Here is a 20,966-nt window from a genome sequence, read left to right as displayed (position 1 = left end):
TGCCCCTTTTTTTTTAAGTCTGGTAATCTAAGAATTAGGGAACAGACACCCTAATTGACGCGAATCCTAAAGATAGATCTATTGGGCCTAACAAACCCCATCCAAAGTACCGGATGCTTTAGTACTTCGAAATTTATATCATATCCGAAGGGTGTCCCGGAATGATGGGGATATTCTTATATATGCATCTTGTTATTGTCGGTTACCAGGTGTTCACCATATGAATGATTTTTATCTCTATGTATGGGATGTGTATTGAAATATGAAATCTTGTGGTCTATTGTTACGATTTGATATATATAGGTTAAACCTATAACTCACCAACATTTTTGTTGACGTTTAAAGCATGTTTATTCTCAGGTGAATATTAAGAGCTTCCGCTGTTGCATACTAAAATAAGGACAAGATTTGGAGTCCATGTTTGTATGATATTGTGTAAAAACTGCATTCAAGAAACTGATTTCGATGTAACATATTTGTATTGTAAACCATTATGTAATGGTCATGTGTAAACAGGATATTTTAGATTATCATTATTTGATAATCTACGTAAAGTTTTTTAAACCTTTATTTATGAAATAAAGGTTATGGTTTGTTTTAAAAATGAATGCAGTCTTTGAAAAACGTCTCATATAGAGGTCAAAACCTCGCAACGAAATCAATTAATATGGAACGTTTTTAATCAATAAGAACGGGACATTTCACTTTCGCTCTGCCCATCAGTTTGTGGATGATAGGCAGTACTCATGTCTAGACGAGTTCCTAATGCTTGCTGTAATGTCTGCCAGAATCTTGAAATAAATCTGCCATCCCTATCAGAGATAATAGAGATTGGTATTCCATGTCTGGAGACGACTTCCTTCAAATACAGTCGTGCTAACTTCTCCATCTTGTCATCTTCTCTTATTGGTAGGAAGTGTGCGGATTTGGTGAGACGATCAACTATTACCCAAATAGTATCAAAACCACTTGCAGTCCTTGGCAATTTAGTGATGAAATCCATGGTAATGTTTTCCCATTTCCATTCCGGGATTTCGGGTTGTTGAAGTAGACCTGATGGTTTCTGATGCTCAGCTTTGACCTTAGAACACGTCAAACATTCTCCTACGTATTTAGCAACATCAGCTTTCATACCCGGCCACCAAAAATGTTTCTTGAGATCCTTGTACATCTTCCCCGTTCCAGGATGTATTGAGTATCTGGTTTTATGAGCTTCTCTAAGTACCATTTCTCTCATATCTCCAAATTTTGGTACCCAAATCCTTTCAGCCCTATACCGGGTTCCGTCTTCCCGAATATTAAGATGCTTCTCCGATCCTTTGGGTATTTCATCCTTTAAATTTCCCTCTTTTAAAACTCCTTGTTGTGCCTCCTTTATTTGAGTAGTAATGTTATTATGAATCATTATATTCATAGATTTTACTCGAATGGGTTCTCTGTCCTTCCTGCTCAAGGCATCGGCTACCACATTTGCCTTCCCCGGGTGGTAACGAATCTCAAAGTCGTAATTATTCAATAATTCAATCCACCTACGCTGCCTCATATTCAGTTGTTTCTGATTAAATATGTGTTGAAGGCTTTTGTGGTCGGTATATATAATACTTTTGATCCCATATAAGTAGTGCCTCCAAGTCTTTAATGCAAAAACAACCGCGCCTAATTCCAAATCATGCGTCGTATAATTTTGTTCGTGAATCTTCAATTGTCTAGACGCATAAGCAATCACCTTCGTTCGTTGCATTAATACACAACCGAGACCTTGCTTTGATGCGTCACAATAAATCACAAAATCATCATTCCCTTCAGGCAATGACAATATAGGTGCCGTAGTTAGCTTTTTCTTCAATAACTGAAATGCTTTCTCTTGTTCATCATTCCATTCAAATTTCTTCCCTTTATGCGTTAATGCAGTCAAGGGTTTTGCTATTCTGGAAAAGTCTTGGATGAACCTTCTGTAGTAACCAGCTAGTCCTAAAAACTGGCGTATGTGTTTCAGAGTTTTCGGGGTTTCCCACTTTTCAACAGTTTCTATCTTTGCCGGATCCACCTTAATACCTTCTTTGTTCACTATGTGACCGAGGAATTGAACTTCTTCCAACCAAAATGCACACTTTGAAAACTTAGCGTACAATTCTTCCTTCCTCAATACTTCTAACACCTTTCTCAAATGTTCACCGTGTTCTTGGTCATTCTTTGAGTAAATAAGTATGTCATCAATGAAAACAATGACAAACTTGTCAAGGTATGGTCCACACACTCAGTTCATAAGGTCCATGAACACAGCTGGTGCATTAGTTAAACCAAACGGCATAACCATAAACTCGTAATGACCGTAACGTGTTCTGAAAGCAGTCTTTGGAATATCATCTTCTTTCACCCGCATTTGATGATACCCGGAACGTAAGTCAATCTTTGAATAAACAGACGAGCCTTGTAGTTGATCAAATAAGTCATCGATTCTCGGTAGTGGGTAGCGGTTCTTGATGGTAAGTTTGTTCAACTCTCGGTAGTCGATACACAACCTGAATGTACCATCTTTCTTCTTGACAAACAAAACAGGAGCTCCCCACGGTGATGTGCTTGGTCGAATGAAACCACGCTCTAAAAGTTCTTGTAATTGGCTTTGCAGTTCTTTCATCTCGCTGGGTGCGAGTCTGTAAGGAGCACGAGCTATTGGTGCAGCTCCTGGTACAAGATCTATTTGAAATTCAACAGATCGATGTGAGGGTAATCCCGGTAATTCTTTCGGAAATACATCGGGAAATTCTTTTGCAATGGGAACATCATTGATGCTCTTTTCTTCAGTTTGTACTTTCTCGACGTGTGCTAGAACAGCATAGCAACCTTTTCTTATTAGTTTTTGTGCCTTCAAATTACTAATAAGATGTAGCTTCGTGTTGCCCTTTTCTCCGTACACCATTAAGGGTTTTCCTTTTTCTCGTATAATGCGAATTGCATTTTTGTAACAAACGATCTCTGCTTTCACTTCTTTCAACCAGTCCATACCGATTATCACATCAAAACTCCCTAACTCTACTGGTATCAAATCAATCTTAAATGTTTCGCTAACCAGTTTAATTTCTCGATTCCGACATATATTATCTGCTGAAATTAATTTACCATTTGCTAATTCGAGTAAAAATTTACTATCCAAAGGCGTCAATGGACAACTTAATTTAGCACAAAAATCTCTACTCATATAGCTTCTATCTGCACCTGAATCAAATAAAACGTAAGCAGATTTATTGTCAATAAGAAACGTACCCGTAACAAGCTCCGGGTTTTCCTGTGCCTCTGCCACATTAATATTGAAAACTCTTCCACGGCCTTGTCCATTCGTGTTCTCCTGGTTCGGGCAATTTCTAATAATGTGGCCCGGTTTTCCACATTTATAACAAACTACATTGGCATAACTTGCTCCGACACTAGTTGCTCTGCCATTACTCATTCCGACACCATTTGTTCCTTTCGTTCTATTAACCCCTGGTCCGTAGACCTCACACTTCGCCGCGCTATGACCATTTCTTTTACACTTGTTGCAAAATTTGGTGCAGAACCCCGAGTGATTCTTTTCACACCTTTGGCATAGCTGCTTCTGATTGTTGTTGTTGTTGCGGTTATTATTGTTGTTGGGATGATTGTTGTAGTTGCTGTTGTTGTTGTTGTTGTTGTTGTTGTTGTTGGGCCGTTTGTTGTAGTTGCGATTGATGTTGCGATTGTTGGGATAATTGTTGCGATTATTGTTGTAATTGTTGTTGTTGTTGTTGTATTGGTGATTCTTATCACCGTTTTCCTCCCACTTTCTTTTGACTTGCTTCACATTGGCCTCTTCAGCAGTCTGTTCTTTAATTCTTTCTTCAATCTGGTTCACTAGTTTGTGAGCCATTCTACATGCCTGTTGTATGGAGGCGGGCTCGTGTGAACTTATATCTTCTTGGATTCTTTCCGGTAATCCTTTCACAAACGCGTCGATCTTCTCTTCCTCATCTTCGAATGCTCCCGGACACAATAGGCACAATTCTGTGAATCGTCTTTCGTACGTGGTAATATCAAATCCTTGGGTTCGTAACCCTCTAAGTTCTGTCTTGAGCTTATTGACCTCGGTTCTGGGACGGTACTTCTCGTTCATCAAGTGCTTGAATGCTGACCACGGTAGTGCGTAAGCATCATCTTGTCCCACTTGCTCTAGATAGGTATTCCACCATGTTAACGCAGAACCTGTGAAGGTATGCGTAGCGTACTTCACTTTGTCTTCTTCAGTACACTTACTTATGGCAAACACCGATTCGACCTTCTCGGTCCACCGTTTCAATCCGATCGGTCCTTCGGTTCCATCAAATTCCAAAGGTTTGCACGCAGTGAATTCTTTGTAGGTGCATCCTACACGATTTCCTGTACTGCTAGATCCAAGGTTATTGTTGGTATGTAGCGCAGCCTGTACTGCGGCTATGTTTGAAGCTAGAAAAGTACGGAATTCCTCTTCATTCATATTCACGTTGTGTCGAGTAGTCGGTGCCATTTCCTTCAAAATAGTCAAATGGAACAAGTTAATCATACAGAATATTAAGAGTAGTTAATAGTATTTCGTAGCATAATATGAACTCATTTATAAAAGCTTTTTCTTCATATTAGCGTTTTATAAGTTTAAATTCGGGTAGTACCTACCCGTTAAGTTCATACTTAATAGCTAATATACAATTCAACTACTACAATTCTATATGAAAAACTGATTATAATAATATTTCGCGTTCAAACTTTTATACAATATTTTACAAACTTACAATACCGCTTATTTTACATAAAGCATGAAATATAGCACATAATAACTTTGATACAAGATAGTTGTGAAGATAATTCTAGCTAGTACACAAGTCGTTCAGCAAAGGCAATAAAAACACGTAATTCATACGTCTAGAAACAAGTCATGCATTCTGGTTTTACTAGGACTACTTCCCATCCTTGGTCTTGTGGAACATAACCATTATGGCCGTTGATAAGACAGCGTGTTGTAACGTCGTCAAAGGGACGAGGGTTACGTAATGTCCAACAGTCCCGTAATAATCTAAAAACCTCATTTCTTACCCTAATTACCGACTCCGTCACTTGCGGAAACGTTTTGTTTAATAGTTGTAGCCCGATGTTCTTGTTCTCACTTTGGTGAGAAGCGAACATTACTAATCCGTAAGCATAACATGCTTCTTTATGTTGCATGTTAGCCGCTTTTTCTAAATCACGAAGTCCAATATTCGGATATATTGAGTCAAAATAATTTCTTAACCCGTTGCGTAAAATAGCATTTGGGTTCCCCGCAATATATGCGTCAAAGTAAACACATCGTAACTTATGGGTTTCCCAATGTGATATCCCCCATCTTTCAAACGAAAGTCTCTTATAAACCAAGACATTCTTGGAACGTTCTTCGAATGTCTTACAAACTGATCTCGCCTTAAATAGTTGTGCCGAGGAATTCTGGCCGACTCTAGACAAGATTTCATCAATCATGTCTCCGGGTAGGTCTCTTAAAATATTGGGTTGTCTATCCATTTTGTGTTTTTAAACTGAAAAATAGACAAGAGTTAGATTCATAAAAAAAAATACTTATTAATACAAGCAATTTTTACATATATCATAAAGCATAAGCACACTATATTACATATATTACACCACACGAATACAACTATCTTATTCCGACTCGCTTGTTTCTTCTTCTTCGGTTTTGGATCGTTTTGCCAAGTTTCTAGGGATATATGATGTTCCCCTAATACGAGCCGTCGTTGTCCACATTGGTTTAGAAAAACCTGGTGGTTTAGAGGTTCCCGGGTCATTGTTACAACTTAAGGACTTCGGGGGTTGACGATACATATAAAGTTCATCGGGGTTGGAATTAGATTTCTTTATTTTTATGCCCTTTCCCTTATTATTTTCTTTTGCCTTTTTAAATTCAGTTGGGGTAATTTCTATAACATCATTGGAATTCTCGTCGGAATCCGATTCATCGGAGAATTGGTAATCCTCCCAATATTTTGCTTCCTTGGCGGAAACACCATTGACCATAATTAACCTTGGTTGGTTGGTTGAGGATTTTCTTTTACTTAACCGTTTTATTATTTCCCCCACCGGTTCTATTTCTTCATCCGGTTCTGATTCTTCTTCCGGTTCCGATTCTTCTTCCGGTTCCGACTCTTCTTCCGGTTCCTCTTCGGGAACTTGTGAATCAGTCCACGAATCATTCCAATTTACATTTGACTCTTCATTATTATTAGGTGAGTCAATGGGACTTGTTCTAGAGGTAGACATCTATCACATAATATCAAACGCGTTAAGAGATTAATATATCACATAATATTCACATGTTAAAAATATATAGTTTCCAACAAAATTTGTTAAGCAATCATTTTTCAAGTAAACACGGTCGAAGTCCAGACTCACTAATGCATCCTAACAAACTAGATAAGATACACTAATGCAAAATTCTGGTTCTCTAAGACCAACGCTCGGATACCAACTGAAATGTCCCGTTCTTATTGATTAAAAACGTTCCATATTAATTGATTTCGTTGCGAGGTTTTGACCTCTATATGAGACGTTTTTCAAAGACTGCATTCATTTTTAAAACAAACCATAACCTTTATTTCATAGATAAAGGTTTTAAAAAGCTTTACGTAGATTATCAAATAATGATAATCTAAAATATCCTGTTTACACACGACCATTACATAATGGTTTACAATACAAATATGTTACAACAAAATAAGTTTCTTGAATGCAGTTTTTACACAATATCATACAAGCATGGACTCCAAATCTCGTCCTTATTTAAGTATGCGACAGCGGAAGCTCTTAATAATCACCTGAGAATAAACATGCTTAAAACGTCAACAAAAATGTTGGTGAGTTATAGGTTTAACCTATATATATCAAATCGTAACAATAGACCACAAGATTTCATATTTCAATACACATCCCATACATAGAGATAAAAATCATTCATATGGTGAACACCTGGCAACCGACATTAACAAGATGCATACATATAAGAATAGCCCCATCATTCCGGGACACCCTTCGGATATGATATAAATTTCGAAGTACTAAAGCATCCGGTACTTTGGATGGGGGTTGTTAGGCCCAATAGATCTATCTTTAGGATTCGCGTCAATTAGGGTGTCTGTTCCCTAATTCTTAGATTACCAGACTTAATAAAAAGGGGCATATTCGATTTCGATAATTCAACCATAGAATGTAGTTTCACGTACTTGTGTCTATTTTGTAAATCATTTATAAAACCTGCATGTATTCTCATCCCAAAAATATTAGATTTTAAAAGTGGGACTATAACTCACTTTCACAGATTTTTACTTCGTCGGGAAGTAAGACTTGGCCACTGGTTGATTCACGAACCTATAACAATATATACATATATATCAAAGTATGTTCAAAATATATTTACAACACTTTTAATATATTTTGATGTTTTAAGTTTATTAAGTCAGCTGTCCTCGTTAATAACCTACAACTAGTTGTCCACAGTTAGATATACAGAAATAAATCGATAAATATTATCTTGAATCAATCCACGACCCAGTGTATACGTATCTCAGTATTGATCACAACTCAAACTATACATATTTTGGAATCAACCTCAACCCTGTATAGCTAACTCCAACATTCACATATAGAGTGTCTATGGTTGTTCCGAAATATATATAGATGTGTCGACATGATAGGTCGAAACATTGTATACGTGTCTATGGTATCTCAAGATTACATAATATACAATACAAGTTGATTAAGTTATGGTTGGAATAGATTTGTTACCAATTTTCACGTAGCTAAAATGAGAAAAATTATCCAATCTTGTTTTACCCATAACTTCTTCATTTTAAATCCGTTTTGAGTGAATCAAATTGCTATGATTTCATATTGAACTCTATTTTATTAATATAAACAGAAAAGTATAGGTTTATAGATGGAAAAATAAGTTACAAGTCGTTTTTGTAAAGGTAGTCATTTCAGTCGAAAGAACGACGTCTAGATGACCATTTTAGAAAACATACTTCCACTTTGAGTTTAACCATAATTTTTGGATATAGTTTCATGTTCATAATAAAAATCATTTTCTCAGAATAACAACTTTTAAATCAAAGTTTATCATAGTTTTTAATTAACTAACCCAAAACAGCCCGCGGTGTTACTACGACGGCGTAAATCCGGTTTTACGGTGTTTTTCGTGTTTCCAGGTTTTAAATCATTAAGTTAGCATATCATATAGATATAGAACATGTGTTTAGTTGATTTTAAAAGTCAAGTTAGAAGGATTAACTTTTGTTTGCGAACAAGTTTAGAATTAACTAAACTATGTTCTAGTGATTACAAGTTTAAACCTTCGAATAAGATAGCTTTATATGTATGAATCGAATGATGTTATGAACATCATTACTACCTTAAGTTCCTTGGATAAACCTACTGGAAAAGAGAAAAATGGATCTAGCTTCAATGGATCCTTGGATGGCTCGAAGTTCTTGAAGCAAAATCATGACACGAAAACAAGTTCAAGTAAGATCATCACTTGAAATAAGATTGTTATAGTTATAGAAATTGAACCAAAGTTTGAATATGATTATTACCTTGTATTAGAATGATAACCTACTGTAAGAAACAAAGATTTCTTGAGGTTGGATGATCACCTTACAAGATTGGAAGTGAGCTAGCAAACTTGAAAGTATTCTTGATTTTATGAAACTAGAACTTTTGGAATTTATGAAGAACACTTAGAACTTGAAGATAGAACTTGAGAGAGATCAATTAGATGAAGAAAATTGAAGAATGAAAGTGTTTGTAGGTGTTTTTGGTCGTTGGTGTATGGATTAGATATAAAGGATATGTAATTTTGTTTTCATGTAAATAAGTCATGAATGATTACTCATATTTTTGTAATTTTATGAGATATTTCATGCTAGTTGCCAAATGATGGTTCCCACATGTGTTAGGTGACTCACACGGGCTGCTAAGAGCTGATCATTGGAGTGTATATACCAATAGTACATACATCTAAAAGCTGTGTATTGTACGAGTACGAATACGGGTGCATACGAGTAGAATTGTTGATGAAACTGAACGAGGATGCAATTGTAAGCATTTTTGTTAAGTAGAAGTATTTTGATAAGTGTATTGAAGTCTTTAAAAAGTGTATAAATACATATTAAAACACTACATGTATATACATTTTAACTGAGTCGTTAAGTCATCATTAGTCGTTACATGTAAGTGTTGTTTTGAAACCTTTAGGTTAACGATCTTGTAAAATGTTGTTAACCCAATGTTTATAATATCAAATGAGATTTTAAATTATTATATTATCATGATATTATCATGTATGAATATCTCTTAATATGATATATATACATTAAATGTCTTTACAACGATAATCGTTACATATATGTCTCGTTTAAAAATCATTAAGTTAGTAGTCTTGTTTTTACATATGTAGTTCATTGTTAATATACTTAATGATATGTTTACTTATCATAGTATCATTTTAACTATATATATATATATATCCATATATATGTCATCATATAGTTTTTACAAGTTTTAACGTTCGTGAATCACCGGTCAACTTGGGTGGTCAATTGTCTATATGAAACATATTTCAATTAATCAAGTCTTAACAAGTTTGATTGCTTAACATGTTGGAAACATTTAATCATGTAAATATCAATCTCAATTAATATATATAAACATGGAAAAGTTCGGGTCACTACAATCTAACTGTGGACAACTAGTTGTAGGTTACTAACGAGGACAGCTGACTTAATAAACTTAAAACATCAAAATATATTAAAAGTGTTGTAAATATATTTTGAACATACTTTAATATATATGTATATATTATTATAGGTTCGTGAATCAACAGTGGCCAAGTCTTACTTCTCGACGAAGTAAAAATCTGTGAAAGTGAGTTATAGTCCCACTTTTAAAATCTAATATTTTTGGGATGAGAATACATGCAGGTTTTATAAATGATTTACAAAATAGACACAAGTACGTGAAACTACATTCTATGGTTGAATTATCGAAATCGAATATGCCCCTTTTTATTAAGTCTGGTAATCTAAGAATTAGGGAACAGACACCCTAATTGACGCGAATCCTAAAGATAGATCTATTGGGCCTAACAAACCCCATCCAAAGTACCGGATGCTTTAGTACTTCGAAATTTATATCATATCCGAAGGGTGTCTCGGAATGATGGGGATATTCTTATATATGCATCTTGTTAATGTCGGTTACCAGGTGTTCACCATATGAATGATTTTTATCTCTATGTATGGGATGTGTATTGAAATATGAAATCTTGTGGTCTATTGTTACGATTTGATATATATAGGTTAAACCTATAACTCACCAACATTTTTGTTGACGTTTAAAGCATGTTTATTCTCAGGTGAATATTAAGAGCTTTCGCTGTTGCATACTAAAATAAGGACAAGATTTGGAGTCCATGTTTGTATGATATTGTGTAAAACTGCATTCAAGAAACTGATTTCGATGTAACATATTTGTATTGTAAACCATTATGTAATGGTCGTGTGTAAACAAGATATTTTAGATTATCATTATTTGATAATCTACGTAAAGCTTTTTAAACCTTCATTTATAAAATAAAGGTTATGGTTTGTTTTAAAAATGAATGCAGTCTTTGAAAAACGTCTCATATAGAGGTCAAAACCTCGCAACAAAATCAATTAATATGGAACGTTTTTAATCAATAAGAACGGGACATTTCAGATATCAACCTTGAGGTATAACGTTTGATTAGTTAATGTCTAACTTGACATAAAGTATGTTTATTAATATAGCAACTATATTGACAGTGACGGTTTTCGAGAAAAGTTCCTATTTCTCAAAAGTTTCTATTTTTGGAAACCTACTATTTATGAAAAACTTTCACTTATAGTAAGCTTCTAGTTTAAGAATGTTCGGGTTATAATTCTTAACAAAGATGTTGTACAATCTCGCCCAAACTTCGTCGCTAACATGCAAGTCACTCGAATGATCTATTGTTACCGAGCGGCCCAGGATCTCTTGACCAGAATCTAAGTCTTGGCATTCGAGATCCACAAGCGTCCCATAATGGTAACAAGGATCACCCTAGGCCACAAGTAGCGGTGATGTTTGTAGTCTTTGTACGCTATCTTTAATTATAACCTTCACGTTAGGTGCGTATATACATATATATTCATTAATTCGATTTTAATTATAACTCCTATATATTAATTCATAAAAATACTTTTATAATTTTTAGTAACATATATTACTAATTATAACATGTTATTTATTTTAATTTTAATTGCATATAATTTATAACATTATTTACATGTTTCGGTAAAAAAATAATAAACCAAAGTAAATAGTAAAAAGTAAAAAGTAAAAAGTAAGAAAAGAATACTTATCAGTAGTAATTCTTCAAAGAGAGAATGGGAGAAATTTTGGTGTGAGTTTGAATGAGAAATGAGGGGTATTTATACTTGAAAAAATTAGGTAAAAAGAATAAAATAATTAAAAGAAAAAGAAATATTTTAATTTTTAATGGGATTTTAAAAATTCAAAAGTATTAAATGTTAGGTCATGGGATAATGCACAAAATAAAATAATAAAAGTAGTTTTCCATTATAATTTTTAATTAAAAAGTAATTTATTTATTTATTTATTTATTTTATTAAAAAAATCATTTATTTTAAGGATTTTTTTTATATACTTTTTTAAAAAATAAACAAATTGATTTACTACTTTTCCAAGAATATTTGTCAATATTTTTTTTTATAATAACAATATTGATAATAAAGATATTAATTATTGATATCTTGTTTAAAACGGATATTAATAATAATAATATTAATATATCAAATTAATGCGTAATTATTTACAAATAATTGTTCGTGAATCGTCGAAATTAGTCGAGGTTAAATGAAATCATATAAATATTTTTGTTTAAATTTTGCCGGAAATTTACGGGTTGTCACACTACCGCTTCAAGCATGATTGTATATGAACATTCTAATATCTTTGGAAGTAATCCGGGGGACATGCACATGTGTCGGAAAAATAATCATCTCATAAAGCCTTTGCGGTTCTTTCTCGATCTATGTATAGATATCTCCTAGGTTCTCTTGGTATGGATTCGAATTCTTCATTATCCCTTAACACATCTAAATTATCAAGTAAATCGAGTGCTTGATTATAATTTAAACTATTTGTGATCGTTAAGACTAGCTTGGCGTGGGATCCGAATTTTGCCTATTGCGAATCATAGTGTTGTTTTTAAAAAATATGAGTTTGAGTCTTCTGTTTGAACGGAAGAAAGTGGTGAAATGAGAGTGTATAAAAGAAATGAGGATTTGAATATGTATATATAGTATAAATTAAATAAATCGGAAAAAATACTAGTCGTTGCCTTTTTAATTTTTTTTTCCGCAACTGTCACATTTTTTTCAATTCATCTGTGTTGCTATTGCTTCATAAAGAAAGAACGAAGGGCGACCGAGGCAGGTTGAGCCGGTGCCATTGACGCCCTGCAAGGCGGGTTCGAGAGCGACCTCCATCGATATTGATGTCACATCTGTCTCTTTAGTATTTTTAAACTATTGATATAAATTTTAACCTTTAATATAAGTTTCAACCATTGATAAAAGTTTAAATCAAAACATTTCTTGTCTTCTAATTAGGTAGACATCTCACATGTTACTTGTTTTCCTCTAATTTAATTATTCGTCTCACTCATAATTAATTATTATATTATACTCCAATATTTATGCTAAATACTAAATATTACTTGCATATTAGTTATGAACAAATTAATTACGGAGTATTATCGGTATAAAAACCGTGATGTCATGAGTTACAGATTACTACCGGTCTTAAATTTATAAAGGGTTAAAGTTACAAATTGGCTATATATTTTATCAAATGTCTCGATGTCGCCCATATATCCTTTTGCGTCCTACTGTCGTCTACAAACTTTCAAAAAATGTACCAATGTCAACATTTCGTTACCGGTTACCTGCTGAACCGGTAAAGTTAATTATTTAACTTTTGTTTTTCATTTTATATGTCCCGATGTCTCACATATACTTTCAATTGTGTTCCGATGTCGCTCATATACTTTCAGTTTCTGTTCCGATGTATCACTGACGTGTCATGACTACTTAGAAGCCACGTCATCAATTATTTTCGTTACAGGTAAAAAAAGTACAGTGAGTGATATCGGTACATTTTTTGAAAGTTTGTAGATGACAGTGGAACGCAAATGAGTATATGGGCGACATCAGGATATTTAAGAAAGTATAAAGACAATTTGTGGCTTTAACCCATTAATAAACTACTTAAACTCAAAACATATTAACATGAAGGGCTAAAATTAATATACTTGAAAACTAGATGGTTGAGTTGGTTTCTTTTGGTTTGTGACGAGTGAGAACTGCCAAACTATCAATTACTCCAATTTTAATAAATCTCTTCGCCGGCGAACTTTTTAACAATTCCGGCTAGTTCCCGGTGAACAAAAACACTGAAAATTAATTAATCAGTTAAAATAAAAGATGAGAGATTCTTCTTCTTCTCGTGCATCATTTTTCTCTAAATTTTGCTTATCAGCACTCAGAGCTAAACCACTTAGCAATTCATCGGACGTCGTTCGCATAAACTCCGGGGAAGGTCTAGTTCGCCGTCTCGGTCCTTTTGACCTAATTTTGCTCGGGATCGGTGCTTCAATTGGAGCTGGAATTTTTGTCGTCACCGGCACCGTCGCACGTGATGCTGGTCCTGGTGAGTGTTATTTGTAAGTTAATTTCAGTTTAATATTTAATTATTTTTCAAATTAAACGTTCCGCTGAAATTAGTTCTTGTCAATGTTAGTTAATTATACTCTAATATTCATCAAGTGTTATTAATTAATTAATATTAGGTATTTCAGATATTAGTTTACCTCCAATATAAAGAACTAGAATAATAAAATAAATAAATAAATGTGGTACAAACTATTGTGCTGTGTTTATTTATTACCTAGCATCAGTTTTAATTTCTGGTATTATATGTTAATTAACAATTAACAATATATATTGTTGTGACAGGAGTTACAATCAGCTTTATACTAGCAGGAGCATCATGTGTGCTGAATGCTCTTTGTTATGCCGAATTAGCTTCTCGTTTTCCCGCAGTTGTTGGGGGAGCGTACTTGTATACGTACACAGCGTTCAACGAGCTCACAGCTTTTCTAGTTTTTACTCAAATGATGCTTGATTATCACATTGGTGCAGCTAGTATCGCACGCAGCTTAGCAAGCTACATTGTTAATATATTAGAACTAATTCCCTTGTTCAAGAATAACATTCCAAATTGGGTTGGACATGGCAGTAACGAAATTTTTGGGTTCATATCCGTCAACTTATTAGCCCCGGTCCTTCTTGTACTCCTGACTTTAATCCTGTGCCGTGGTGTCGGGGAATCATCGTTAGTCAATACTGTTATGACTACCACCAAGGTTTCTGTTAATGGATCTTAGTACTTTATTTCAAATCATATATTTTATAATTTATTATTGTTTTTGTTTGTTTGTGTGGCTTATGACAGATAGTAATTGTGCTTGTGGTTATTATTGTTGGTGCATTTGAGGTTGATGGTGCAAATTGGTCACCTTTTGCTCCAAACGGTTTTAAATCAGTGTTGACCGGAGCAACTGTAGCTTTTTTCGCGTATGTTGGATTCGATGCAGTTGCTAATTCAGCTGAAGAATCTAAACGGCCACAGGTATCTTATAAATTACAAATTGTTTGTTGGCTTGTTGCTTTGTCCTTTTTATATTTAATTTAGATAAAGTAGATTTGTGTATTTTTGTTATTCAGAGGGATCTACCAATAGGCATCATTGGAAGCCTTATTGTTTGTATAGCATTATACATTGGTGTTTGCTTAGTTATTACTGGGATGGTACCGTACAACTTTCTTGGAGAGGATGCTCCGTTGGCGGAGGCTTTCAAATCTAAAGGATTAAAGTTTGTATCGATTCTAATTAGCGTTGGGGCTGTTGCTGGGCTTACTACCACCCTACTGGTTGGTCTTTATGTTCAGGTAAAACTAAAACCCCTATCCCATAAAGGTGGGAACTTGGATGGGTCGAATGGTTTCGGTATCATAACGGTTAAGTTTGTCTTGGTGATGGTGGTTGACCGAGAAGGCTATAACACCTTTTGTCTCTGAATTTATTAACTTTTGTAAATTTGTAGTGTGTCAAAGATGATAACGAAAACTATGGTTTGGGCAACTTTCGACCCATTTGATCACTAATCGTCAAAACTGATTTCAAATTTTACCCATTTGACCCGTTAAAGATATTGCTAACCTGAATTACCTCATTTATAAGTGAAGGGTTAGATTTGTAAATAACTGAAAGTTTCTGATGAGCAGTCTCGGTTGTATCTTGGGCTTGGAAGGGACGGATTACTACCCGCAATATTTGCTCGTGTTCATCCAACACGCCACACTCCAATTCAGTCACAAATATGGGTTGGATTCATCGCATGTATCTTGGCTGGTTTATTAAACGTGCACTTGCTCTCTCATGTTCTCTCAGTTGGCTCATTGGTATGATAGAATATCCAAATATCCAATATACTGACCTCACACAATGAATCGTTATATGATTGAAGTTTAATTCCATAACCAAATTTGTTAAACAATTGTGAACAATTTTCTTTGGGGCAGGCAGGTTATTCTGTTGTAGCAGCATGTGTAATTACTCTTCGCTGGAACGAAAATATCAGTAGTCAAGTCTCAACCGCTTACACATCACGTAGGACCGAAGGTATCCTATGCATTACCGTGATCGCTTCCTGTGGTTTTGCCGCTGGAATCCTGTTCCGTTATGTCGTTTCAGCTCTTGCGTATATTTTTCTTACTATACCCGTAGCTATTTCACTACTTGCTGTTTTGGCCCTTAGATTTCGACAGGTAATAGAAGTTGATTATCTGTTTTCTATATTGTAGGTCCCATCTCAACTTTTATACTATTAGTCTCATGCATATTTTGTGTTACGTTCTCGTAGGTACAAGTGACTCCCCCAGGTTTTTCTTGCCCATGGGTTCCAATGGTCCCTGCTCTCTGCATCTTCGTTAACATATTTCTGTTCGCTCAGGTTTGCTTTGGATCCCCTACTAATCGGTAAATAATTATTGCATTGCACTATTAAAATATCTATAACGATGATATTAACTTTTGACCGCAGCTTCATTATGAAGCCTGGATGAGATTTATTGTACTCAGCATCGTTGCAATAGCTGTGTATGCATTTTATGGGCAGCATCATGCAAATCCTACAAGCGAGCGTGAGGTCGTAACTTACCACAAAGCACCTGAAGAAGAAGCTTTATGATCTTGTTTATAGCTTATACCCATGATGCAAACTGGGCCCACATTTTACATCAATGATATATCAAATTATGTATGATCTTACCTAGTGTATGTTAATAGGATGAGCTCCTTTGTTGTGTGCGTTTGCAAGCTGTGTATCCATAATTTGTTTGTTTTCCTTGGTTATCTAAAAGTGAAAGTGGTCCGACTGGCAAGTTGGGTGATGGGTCAAAAAAGTTGCAGGTTAAAGAGCAAAATTGTTACAAAATTTATAACATTCAAATGCATAGAGTAATTAGATATTCTTTAATAATTAATTGTAGATTTTTTTGGCCGAATTGCATGTCTCCCAAACTCTGATATCGCTATAGACCTACGACATTGTCTAGACACTCTACGAACTGAAGTAGTGACATCGCTGAGAAGAATGTCAAAACTGAAGGGATGTACAAATAACATTTTTGTTCTTGGCACTTAAAATCTTTTCAACTCAATCACATACGACATCAGAGTAAAATGCAATGGTTCTCCTTACGCAGTCCTTAATCCCAAGCAGTTCCACATCAAATACTTCAAACTGTTTTGCACTAAAGAATGTAGAGGGTCCAACCTACAAAATACAAATACAACACAATTATGAGTTATGAGTTCTGTGAGCCAAACCTAATGAATGTCAAATTTGAACTCCTTCAAGTACTCTGAAATATGTAAGCTTAACATAAGATGGAATTATAATGCAGTGGGTCAACTCGAAAAGTAAAAGATGTCGACTAGGATATAGGGATCTGAAAGGTACCCCTTTGACTTTGAAAGTCAAACTAGAAGATAATTGTTAACATTCAAAGGGAGGTTGAAGATAACTAACCGGTGGTCCAAGTTCTGGTGGTATGATAATTCTCCTCTTTCCACCAGGTTTCATGTCTTTTATACCTTCTTCAAAACCTGTCAACCAATTTGTGAAACACTAAATCAATATTTGACTTTGGATCCAAAGGGTCAACATACAACTATACAAGTCTTGAATCTCGTATGAGTTTTTAAAAATTAAAATGACATTGAGAAACACTAGGTAGACTTATAAGTCGGTATTTTGACTTTTGCGTAGAAGAGTCAATATCAGAGTTTTAGTGTCAAAATTAATTAGTTGATTATCAGATATAAAACAGTATACGAACCTGGGACCAGTGCGTTAGTTCCCATTCGTATTTTGGCAGGAGTTCCTTGTTGGTAACTACTATCAATTCGACGACCTGACTCATTATAACCAATATAATGAAAAGTCACCTGCAAAAACCATTCACTAAATAACACATTTTCTCATATGCTAAATGCAGTTTACATAAATCAATGGAAAAGAATAAACACCTGTTGACCAGACTTTGGGAAATCACCATTACCGACTTCGAAATCACGGTATATAAGTCCAGATTCACGTTTTACGTAGTTGTCCGATGCAACAACTTTAACTTCAAACCCTGAATCATATTCAAGAAGATAACTGTCATTATTCAAAGATGTATATAACTCATGGAAGCTAATGGTGGAAGCAAATTCATCATAATAAAGGAAAAATTAAGAAAAAACAAAATAAACCTTCTCGAACAAAACTTGGGAAGTCATCTGGTGCATTGTTTTCTCTCTGCACCCTTTTATTTTGTTCAAGTAAGCGTTTTTCATCATATGGATTCTTGATCTTTGTTTTCCCACTAGACGATAAAGTTGGAAACAAGCTTGTCGAGACTAGAAACACAAGGAGTCGTCTACGTTTCAAACTCTCCATATTTTCATTCTGTTCTCTAGCTATGCATGAAATGTTTTATCTAAGAAACTAAACAGATGTGTCGAAAAAACAAGCAAAAAGTGGAAACAATTTTTTGAAGTTTGTACCTTTCATCTTTCAAGTTACAACTCGAGCAACAATGGGCAATATACTTCTTATGAATGGAGATTTCACCTTGGGTAGGAAACGTTGTGAGTGATCTATCTGCGCATAACATTTCTAAAATGTAAGTTTTGAGTTTCTCAGGTTTTGTTTGCTTTTCAGTTTGCAGATTTTATTATGTCTTATGTCCGCGCGACCTCGTACGTTTTTATTGCAGACGGTTTGTTTTTCTAAAAACATAAGATAAAATATTGTATTATTCTGTCTATAAACTAATAGACTTTGAAATATGCTTCTTAGTGCTGCAGACGAGATTAAGTTATTTTGAAGAAATAAAAATAAACAGTCTTCACTAGTCAATACAGACTTTTAGTCCACATCTTCTCTACAGACATGGTACGCATATTTTCAAACAAAAACATTTTAAAAAACAAACAGCGCCTTGAATTCAAAAGAGGTAGAAAGTAATACTAAAAAATGAAAATAAAAAAGTTTAAACCTTAAAAAGGAACAAATTAGACGCGACAATTATGAAATCTTGAGGAAGAAAAAACAGCGCGACTATTGTCATAATGCATTTACTTGTGGAACATGGGTAATATATAACCTTCAACTAGATTTTACTAGTCAATTTCATCAATAAACTTGATGCAATGATCAAACTTATCTCGAAAACGTATCAGATTACATAGTATTCAACCAAATTAAATCTTTTTCCCACAATAGATGGAGCATGATTTATATATCATCATTGTCTATACAAACTCGGAAACTTTCAGGTAATGTTTGGAAGCATCAGCAGGGTTCAAAATTCAAATACTATAAAGTTCAAAATTGAACCTTAATTTGCTTGGATTCAAATACTACTCAATTACAAAACCTAAGTTCCCAATTCCCAAACATACCATAAACATTGAATAAAGAATATCGTTAAACCAAAATCACACCAATTAAACTCTTTCCCACAACTGAAAAATCAAATTTTAAACAATATTTTCTAAAAAGTTTTAAATATAAATATTTCTCTGCACATTTCATCAGTCACTTGGCATACTTATCAAATATTGAACTTTTTTAGATCATCAATGTGTACCTCTATTTGTGTGTGACGTGTGAGATATATATATAAAAATATATATAGAGACAGAGACTTACATTTGAATGAAAAAGAAGCCTTCAGTTGAACATGTGAAGATGAGAGCATCAGCATACTGCCCAGGTAGAAAGCAGTATTTGTAACTTTGGGTTTAGGAGAAGATGATGATAGATAGACTTTTATTTGGCTTATCTTTTATTCAAAAGAATTTGAGTTTGGCCACTATACTTTCTTGGTATCAACAATTTGACCCCTAAACTTTACGGTATATTTGGATTTGGATTACTAATACAAAAAAGTTGGTTAAAAACTGCAAACAGAACGGGATTCAAACTCACGTCTTTGAGAGAAAAACTTGATTAAACTCATTGAAGTAACTTAAATAACCTCACTTAATTTTACATTATATCTAAATTATTATACATATCATACTTATCGCTCATGACTCTTCATTGCCTCCTTAAGATCTGTTAGACATTACTTTATTGGACTAACAAGAAGATTAACGGTTATATCACATTAATAGTCACGTTTTGACTTTTCAAAATTTTTATTTCTTAAATTTAACCTTAAATAACATTTTTGTGTTATATAATATTTGATAAAATTTATATATTATACGGGTGTTTTCATTTGGTATAATTTTTAAATGTTATATATGAAATGTCCCGTTCTTATTGATTAAAAACGTTCCATATTAATTGATTTCGTTGCGAGGTTTTGACCTCTATATGAGACGTTTTTCAAAGACTGCATTCATTTTAAAACAAACCATAACCTTTATTTCATCAATAAAGGTTTAAAAAGCTTTACGTAGATTATCAAATAATGATAATCTAAAATATCCTGTTTACACACGACCATTACATAATGATTTACAATACAAATATGTTACAACAAAATAAGTTTCTTGAATGCAGTTTTTACACAATATCATACAAGCATGGACTCCAAATCTCGTCCTTATTTAAGTATGCGACAGCGGAAGCTCTTAATAATCACCTGAGAATAAACATGCTTAAAACGTCAACAAAAATGTTGGTGAGTTATAGGTTTAACCTATATATATCAAATCATAATAATAGACCACAAGATTTCATATTTCAATACACATCCCACACATAGAGATAAAAATCATTCATATGGTGAACACCTGGTAACCGACATTAACAAGATGCATATATAAGAATATCCCCATCATTCCGGGATCCTCCATCGGACATGATATAAATTTCGAAGTACTAAAGCATCCGGTACTTTGGATGGGGCTTGTTGGGCCCAATAGATCTATCTTTAGGATTCGCGTCAATTAGGGTGTCTGTTCCCTAATTCTTAGATTACCAGACTTAATAAAAAGGGGCATATTCGATTTCGATAATTCAACCATAGAATGTAGTTTCACGTACTTGTGTCTATTTTGTAAATCATTTATAAAACCTGCATGTATTCTCATCCCAAAAATATTAGATTTTAAAAGTGGGACTATAACTCACTTTCACAGATTTTTACTTCGTCGAGAAGTAAGACTTGGCCACTGTTGATTCACGAACCTATAACAATATATACATATATATCAAAGTA

General features: G+C 34.1%; 2 protein-coding genes across 3 annotated transcripts; one reads left to right on the top strand and one right to left on the bottom strand.

The window, feature by feature from the left end:
* The first annotated feature begins 13,517 nt into the window (after positions 1-13,517).
* Positions 13,518-16,685, top strand: LOC139844856 (cationic amino acid transporter 9, chloroplastic-like). Its single transcript, XM_071835079.1, has 8 exons — positions 13,518-13,827; positions 14,133-14,542; positions 14,632-14,808; positions 14,904-15,128; positions 15,465-15,641; positions 15,762-16,007; positions 16,103-16,192; positions 16,283-16,685. Exons 1-8 carry the CDS (start codon positions 13,602-13,604, stop codon positions 16,427-16,429), a joined length of 1,698 nt encoding a protein of 565 aa, XP_071691180.1. The 5' UTR covers positions 13,518-13,601; the 3' UTR covers positions 16,430-16,685.
* LOC139844857 (peptidyl-prolyl cis-trans isomerase FKBP20-2, chloroplastic) lies at positions 16,629-19,529 on the bottom strand. 2 transcript variants are annotated; one of them, XM_071835080.1, is made up of 7 exons: positions 19,445-19,529; positions 18,295-18,391; positions 18,001-18,203; positions 17,773-17,882; positions 17,583-17,691; positions 17,273-17,349; positions 16,629-17,017 (listed from the first exon to the last, which is right to left on the bottom strand). In XM_071835080.1, the coding sequence occupies exons 1-7, from the start codon at positions 19,497-19,499 to the stop codon at positions 16,898-16,900; spliced, it is 771 nt and encodes a 256-aa protein (XP_071691181.1). In that variant the 5' UTR covers positions 19,500-19,529; the 3' UTR covers positions 16,629-16,897. The 2 variants fall into 2 exon arrangements, with proteins under 2 accessions (XP_071691181.1, XP_071691182.1); XM_071835081.1 differs by having other exon boundaries at positions 18,001-18,207; positions 19,445-19,486.
* Between the last annotated feature and the right edge of the window lie 1,437 nt (positions 19,530-20,966).

This window comes from Rutidosis leptorrhynchoides, chromosome 4 (genome assembly GCF_046630445.1).
Source record: "Rutidosis leptorrhynchoides isolate AG116_Rl617_1_P2 chromosome 4, CSIRO_AGI_Rlap_v1, whole genome shotgun sequence".
NCBI classification, from domain to species: Eukaryota; Viridiplantae; Streptophyta; class Magnoliopsida; order Asterales; family Asteraceae; genus Rutidosis; species Rutidosis leptorrhynchoides.
This window is presented reverse-complemented; position numbering and strand designations above follow the sequence as displayed.

Excerpts from the sequence above, each read along its gene's own strand:
- LOC139844856 (XM_071835079.1), top strand. The coding sequence starts at position 13,602 with ATGAGAGATTCTTCTTCTTCTCGTGCATCATTTTTCTCTAAATTTTGC. Across the intron at positions 14,543-14,631 it reads CTGTTATGACTACCACCAAG|ATAGTAATTGTGCTTGTGGT; the intron begins GTTTCTGTTAAT and ends GGCTTATGACAG. Across the intron at positions 15,129-15,464 it reads TGGTTGGTCTTTATGTTCAG|TCTCGGTTGTATCTTGGGCT; the intron begins GTAAAACTAAAA and ends TCTGATGAGCAG.
- LOC139844857 (XM_071835080.1), bottom strand. The coding sequence starts at position 19,499 with ATGCTGATGCTCTCATCTTCACATGTTCAACTGAAGGCTTCTTTTTCA. Across the intron at positions 17,883-18,000 it reads CCCAAGTTTTGTTCGAGAAG|GGTTTGAAGTTAAAGTTGTT; the intron begins GTTTATTTTGTT and ends AATATGATTCAG. Across the intron at positions 17,692-17,772 it reads TCCCAAAGTCTGGTCAACAG|GTGACTTTTCATTATATTGG; the intron begins GTGTTTATTCTT and ends TGGTTTTTGCAG.